The sequence below is a fragment of the Lygodium microphyllum genome, chromosome 30 (assembly GCF_053477565.2).
Source record: "Lygodium microphyllum isolate KBCC chromosome 30, Lygodium_microphyllum_v1.1.10, whole genome shotgun sequence".
Lineage (NCBI taxonomy): Eukaryota > Viridiplantae > Streptophyta > Polypodiopsida > Schizaeales > Lygodiaceae > Lygodium > Lygodium microphyllum.
Window position 1 is genome coordinate 84969590 of NC_141164.1, and position 7404 is coordinate 84976993.

At 46.2% G+C, this 7404-nt stretch overlaps 1 protein-coding gene across 2 annotated transcripts; it reads right to left on the reverse strand.

The window, feature by feature from the left end:
- Positions 1-3719: 3719 nt before the first annotated feature.
- Positions 3720-5979, reverse strand: LOC148010066 (purine permease 3-like). 2 transcript variants are annotated; one of them, XM_087672970.1, is made up of 3 exons: positions 5815-5979; positions 4735-5693; positions 3720-4615 (listed from the first exon to the last, which is right to left on the reverse strand). In XM_087672970.1, the coding sequence occupies exons 2-3, from the start codon at positions 5524-5526 to the stop codon at positions 4196-4198; spliced, it is 1212 nt and encodes a 403-aa protein (XP_087529096.1). In that variant the 5' UTR covers positions 5527-5693; positions 5815-5979; the 3' UTR covers positions 3720-4195. The 2 variants fall into 2 exon arrangements, with proteins under 2 accessions (XP_087529096.1, XP_087529097.1); XM_087672971.1 differs by lacking the exon at positions 5815-5979 and having other exon boundaries at positions 4735-5487.
- Positions 5980-7404: the final 1425 nt, after the last annotated feature.

Below are 7404 nucleotides of genomic sequence, written 5' to 3' on the forward strand. Positions count from 1 at the left end.
CATTTTCAGGATGAGTCGAGGGATGAGCGATGAGGAGTTTCAGGAGATGATGGCACGTATGTCTCCAGATCAGCTCGCGAGATTCAGAGAGATAGCAGATCATGAGCTGTCTCGTTCTTCGTCAGGGCGCTCTACTAGATCAGCTTTAGTTCGATCAGATGCTTCACCTTCGAGCAGACGATCTCGACGCTCGCGACTTGGGCCAGAGGGAGGGACTGCGACTGCAGGAGGATCAGGGGGGTGCTGCTGTGGAGACACGGACACGGTGTCTCCGTCTCGTCGTTCAGCTGGAGCCCGGTCACCTCCAGGATTTGTCACACCTGTGGGGACGTCCACTCCAGTTACTCCAGCTTTTGCGCAGCCGTCGGCAGATGTCACGCCTTTTGGTGGCACTCCTTTTGGTGGCACCCCCTCTGGTGGCACTCCTTTTGGTGGCACCCCCTCTAGTGGCACCCCTTTGAGTGGCACTCTAGGAGAGGGTACCCCCGTCGGTACACCGGATGTTCAAGGGTCTTCTGGATATGCCCAGGAGCGTGGACGGAGATGGGAGAGGGCCCATACGAGACACACTCCTAGGGATTATGGATACCTAGTGGATGGCAGGTCAGGAGCCATCATCATGAATGATGAGGGGAGGAGGGTGATGGCTCGCATGAGGGAGTTGTGCCAACAAGTTTTTCGGGACAACGTCCTGGATCATTGGAGGAACATACCAGAGGGGAGCAAGGAGTACATAGTAGCATCCTTGCACGAGGAGTTCCCGATGCCAGCCGCAGTGGATAGATTCTCTACGGGCTGGATGATGGATTGCATGCGTGCATATATGTCACATAGACGATCCGACGTACGCAAGGCAATCAAGAGTGGGGCTCCAAAGCCTGAGTGGTTAGATGCAGATGACTGGCGCCGACTGAGGGAGGAGGCTACAAATTCGCCAGGACGTTGGAGTCAGCAGCGGGAGGCGGCGAGGGCACGAATCGAGGCCGGATCGGTACATCATCTTGGGAGTGGCGGCCACAGGACATATTTGGAGGACTTTGTAAGTTTCTCTTTTGTTTTGCTTATTTGTTTTTTTGAGATATTATTTGTACTGACAATCATGTTTCTAACAGTTAGCATTTTGTTTTCTTTGCAGCACTCCATTACAAATCGCGATCCGCAAGGCCTTGAGACTCGATATGCACAGAGGCACGGTCTCAGATCATTGATCGACCGATTGTACAGACGCGGCGGCCCAGTAAGTCACTCATCTTTCATGTCCGTAGTTACCATGAGATATTTGAATGCATTATTGTATGGTGGATTGATATGTTGTTTCTTTTTCTGCAGAATCCGTTTGATGCTCCTTTATAGCGGGAAGAGCTTTCGGGGGACGACAATTTGTAGCTCGCCCTTGGATCCTTAGCGCTCACATACCTTTAGTTTTTAGTTGCCTGATCTATGTAGACATTTTCTATGTATTAGTGATATTGTTTTATGATTGTACCAATCGCATTTTATGCGATATCATGTATTTATTTTATCTATCAGTTTTATGATTTCAGTATACATTCTTTTTGTTTGCAAACGCTTTGTATGCAGCAGTGCAGAAACTATTTTGTATGGCTCTCATACAGCACACAGTGCTATATGTGGCAGGGCAGCTTGCTGCCCTGCCCTGCCACAATTTTTTTTTTCTCTGTTACCGTCGCTATTGTCGTCGCTATCAACGTCGCAAATTGTCTGCAACCGTCGCTATATGCGTCGCATTTGCGACGTAAATAGCGACGCATATACTGAGGCATATAGCGACGATTCTATGGCGTCGTCAATAACGACGCTTCTTGCGACGACGGGGGTAAATTTTATTATTTGTATTTTCGTCGCTTTAAACGTCGCTATAAGGTCTATATCTTGTAGTGTTGGCTTGTAATTTTCATTTTTGATATGTATTACTTTCAGCTAGTGCTTGCGACCATGACGTCACAAGCACTAGAACTCATAATGTAAAAACGTTTCATCAATATATATGAAATTTCGTGTGCTACATACATTGTTTTGTTTTCACTATCCAATCTTTGAAATAATCTTTCTCTGCTATCTCTAAGCATACAATTTTATGTTGATGGGGGAAAAAAAACTAGAGAGCATGTGGCCTTGCTCTCTGGTTTTTTTTTTCATATCTCTGTTTTGTGCATCTATCAGCGCCTCTAAATTGCAGGATAAAAACGCGTCTATTTTCGTCAAAAACTTTCAGAGTAAACGCGGTTTTATACGCGTAGATACACGCTTGTATAGACGCACAATATGAATATGTCCACTTTTTTAAAAATATGATTATATATTTACGTAGTGCTTTTATACGCGCGTCCAAAGGCGCGTCTAAGTGTGTGTGTAACGCTGATCATAAGCGCACTTTTAGACGCGATTTTGTAGACGTGCAAATCGACGCATTAATAAACGCGCCCGACATTTTTTTTCACAATTCAAATATTGCGTCTACAAGCGCGTCTATGAACCCTTTTTGTTGTAGTGCTACAAAAAATCCTACAACAAAAAGAAAGCAAGCAAATTCAAGCCAATGCACAAGCATATTAAAACTTGATAAGATGGATAAATTACTATATGATCTTTTCCTTACAACAACTGGACATCCCAAGAAGTCAGCCATTGCAATTTTCAAAGAGAAAGTTCTTGGTTTGTAGAAAGATGATGATAATGCCGATATAATGATGAGCCTAGAAAAACAAGATGTACTAGAAGAAAAGTCAAAAACTTGGAAAAGAAAAGTCTGCATTCAGAAAAAAGAAATGCTCTTGTTGATAGTAGAGAAGAGGATGCATAATCTAGCTCAAAAGGTGTATGGATAGAAGCTAATGATAGTGATGGTGCAATACAAGAGGAAGATGAAGAAGAGTGAATGCCTTACAAAAATAAAATCAATCAAAAATTTTAAATCTCTTGTTATTGAAATATCCATCATTTTTTCAATTAGTATAAATTTAGTAAATGTTTTAAAATCTCGCCAACATGTGTATGTGGAGTCTTAGTGAATAGTAAGTTTTACATGATGGATAAAATTTGTATACTTCTCTTATGGTCCCCTTTTAGTTTTTCTTTCAAAATATAGTTACCTTTCAAGGTGACAAATATGATACTATTCAAAAATTTTACTCATTTTTATATCAATTTTTCAAAAGATTGACTAAAAAACGTTTGATTTAATTTAATAATAATATGAAAAAATGGTAGTTGTTTAGGGAGTCTTTGAAAATATTTCAAATGTATTTCCCAAGATGAAATACTACCCAAAAGGTTTGTAAGTGTGTTTGTAGTGGACCTTATGCTACATGAAGGGAATTTGCATGGGAAAGAGTTAGTTTGCAAAGCGTAGAGTAGTTATATTATAAAGTAGGTCAACAATGATGAGACACAAACTAAATGGTTGAATAAACCTCATTCCTACAACTCAAATTTTTTCCACCAAAGAAATACTCAAGTAACAAGTATGTTTGGTATAATAGTCCAATCTCACTCTAATAAAACTTTAACAATGGGTTCAACTATTCAAACCAAATGTGTTGAAGTGCTTATCCACTGTTTACAACAAATTTGAAATATGGTCTCAATTGTTCAAATCTTCAATAATCATCAATTCTCAGGATAGTCAGTAATAATGTGTTGAAGTGCTTATCCACTATTTACAACAAATTTGAAGTATGATTTCAATCGTTCAAATCTTCAGCGATCATCAACAAATTTAAAGTATGGTTGCAATTGTTCAAATCTTCAATGATCATCGATTCTGAGAATTCTAAGTATGCAGCTTGTGTATACTTTTGAGGATGGCCATTAAGGTTGCGTCAAGAAGTGGATTGTTGTTGGCTGCTCTCTCCCAGTGAGTCTCTACCACATGGCCAAATTGCGTCTGCATCAGACAATGTGTGGTGCTGTCTTCTTGATGCAGTGTTCACCTTTGACGATTCAATATTTATTGTCATATGTCTACTATCATTTGCGCTTTATATTGACGTCCCATATACACGGTAGGGCACTCATGAATGTGGAAGTTACCAGCATGTCTGTACAAAGGGCCATAAAAATCGTTGACTGGTGAGATTCAGAACGTGCGTGGAAAGCTTAAAATATGTACATGGAAGTCCACAAAGTACTGCTGTTGACATTTAAGGCTGCAGCACCGGCGAGGACAGATCATTTACGTATCGATCCTTATACTGGCTGCAGGTGCTGATGGCACTGGTTTTGACGATGTGCTGCGACGCTGCTCGAGGTAGCCGCCGTAGATGTAGGAGCAGAAGCCCCAGAAGGAGAGGGCGAGGGCGATGCCCTTGAGGGCGTCGAAGTGGTCGCCGAAGAAGACGAGGGCGAGGAGGGGGAGGGCCGGGATCATGGCTGTCATGAGCACGCAGGACATGAGGGACGACGCCGCAAATATCACCCCCACGCCGCCCACGAAGTAGAGCTGCCAGCCCACAGCGGACCACATCAGGGTCATGGCGTACTTCGTCGGCCCCAGGTCGAAAGCGTGCATCGCCTCGCGATGGATGGCTTTGAGATCTCCTGCGGCCCACATCCCGATCAGCGACACCACGGAGGCCACGATGGAGATGGCCACCTGCAGCAGAACATGCAATCTCGTTCTCTCAGTCGACTTAAGTTAAAGCGTCTCTCACTCACTTGCGAGGCAGCTTATATGCTAACCTAGTTAAACCGTCAACAACAAACGCTACGTACCTGGACCTCCATCACCACCACGAAGCTGCGCTGCGCCTGCCGGCCTCCCACTACGCCTTTCACGTACAGCAGCTCGATCAGCGGCAGCAGCAACGCAAACAGGGCCGACGCCGCAATGGTCGTCACGAACCCAACCACGTATTGCACTTCCGTCACGCCCTGTGGCCGGTCCATCGGCCCCGTGCTCACCCCCATGAGCACCGTCCCGGCCGTGATGCACACGACGCAGTTCACCACGGACGCCGTCACGCGCTGCCGCACCAGCGCCACCGTAAACAACGCGTTGAACGCCAGCTGAGTCGACGACACGATCGAGTTGGTGCTGACCGGCAGGTACGACAGGCCCCAGGAGTAGAGCAGGTTGTCGAAGGCCGTCATGCAGCCTAGGGCCGCATAGATCATCGCCAGCTTCGGCGTCAGCGGGGTCGGCCTTACCCCTTGCCACTTGTAGCACACCAGCAGGACCAAGGCGATTACCGGCCAGCCCGTGCTCTCTATCCAGGTGTATAGCCACCTCCGTGTGCCCCCGTGCACGAAGTAGAGCCGCCCCAGCAGCGTGCCCGAGGACAGGCCCAGCACTAGCGCTATGCTGCTCACTGTCATCAGCGCCCAGAAGCCTATCCCTTTCCCGAACAGTGCTGTCCTGCATCTCCAGCTCGTCGACCGTGGATCCTCTAACGAAGCGCTGCCGCTCATCCCTCTTTCGCAATTGTCTTCTGCAGTTTGATACCACCAATTGTCAAATACGAGAAAGAAGCCGCAGTGCCAAGAATCAATCTTGTTGCCAGACATTAATCAAAGAAGATAACACAGTGGCAACGCTCAAACAGCCGCTCCCACCAAATCACATTAACATGAACCGACAGCATAACGGCGCACAAGAATATTCTAACGGCATCTAGTACCCTGAGTTATATTTTCTTTTTCAGCTGTGGCCACTGGCGCGATAGCTTATATTTCTGTCAGTGCAAGCAACAGTCTTATTAATAGAAGCGCACAACATAAAATTAACTACGGACAAGCATATCATGAATAATAAGAGAGCTGATCAGGGTATACAGTGCCCGTCTGGTCTCTTACCACGCTGCTCTAGCAGAGACTCCCCCATCACCACTACTTGCTCATCCGGCCGCTGGAGAGGAGACGTGGACTGCTGACTTTCTGGCTTACCGGACTCGACCTCCAAAGCAAGAGCGCCCATCGGTCGTAAAGGGGTAGAGGGAGTGGGACTTTAGGAATGGAAGCGGGAGAAATGGAAGAAAATTGAGAGCGAGAAAAGCTTCCAAGTTTCCTCGGCGGGTCGAGTCCCGACCGTCTCAGGCAACAAGCCGAACCTATTTATAAGCTCAATATTGCGCACATGACCCTTATTCTACTATGTGGGAGTCGGCCGGCTAACAACAATGTCAAAATACGTGAGAGCTACAGTTTCATTAATGCGAAGTGCCCTGCCACTCCCCACTTTCTTAGAAAATACTAGAGTAGCTAGATACTATGGTCTAGGTTTTGTTGGGTGCAACGGACCCTCTTTCTGAGGCCCGTTATGGGGTAGGCAACACCCACCTCTTGGAGCCCGCCTCATGAGAGATCACCCTCTAATCAGCGGTCCTACAATTTTGCGGAAGCGTATCACGACACGACATGGAATGAAGGTAACACGGCATATGTATTCCCAAGGTGCAACTAAGGCACGAGTATATTTACAAGAAAGCCGGAAGGTTTGCGGGACGAGATTTCACATGTAGTGGGTGGAGCTATCAACGTGCATCACAGGACTCCATCACCTGGGTGAGGGAGCTCAAGGAGGACTACCCTCATACATACCTCCCCTTGAAAGAACTCGACGACCACGTCGAGGTTCGAAACTAGACTCAAAGCCACTAGAGGTGGTGTGATGAGACTCAAAACTTCGGGGGTTTAAACACATCTCACTATCAAGACGGCCAGTGTCTACCCGCTCGACCTAACCTATGACCAAAAACTTGGAGGTCTTTGTCGACTCACTATCAAGCCGACCAGGGTTGCCCACAGGTGCCATGCCCATTGACTCAATTACAAACGTGGAACATGGTCTTCATTGACTCAAAGGAAATCACCCACTGACTCAATTTACAGATGTGGAGTGATCCAAACTGGCTAACTAGGAAGACAAGTAATATTGGAAACGCTTCAATTCATCCATCTGCTGACCAGATTTACAAGCACAAAATGGAGAATAACCAAGTTAAAACAAGTTGTGTTCACTTGCTATAAGGCATGGTCCTGACACTATGAGTGTGCAGTAACTTCCAGTGGACTTGAGAGGCCAGGCGAGTAACTTAGCTTGGAGTGTGCCACATCGTGAATGCAAGGGCTCAGTAAGCGGCGCCCTGAGTTAGATGGCCCCAATTGGCCAAATCTATCAATCCGTGAATCAAGTAAGCAGGAAGGCCCCAATTGGCCTGATCTGTCAATCCATGAACAAGGTAGTTGCGCGAGGTGCGCTGTGAAGATGCGCCTCCCCTTGATAAAAGTTGGGCCAGATAAGCACAAAATTTTTGAGTATGCCGCCATCTTGCGAAGATGGCACTCAAAGCGTCATTTGAAAGGGGAATAGTCGTTCTTTTATACTCATGGCGTCGCGAGTTTGCAAATATGACATTCTGTATGGCCATTCGTTTATCCTCCTGG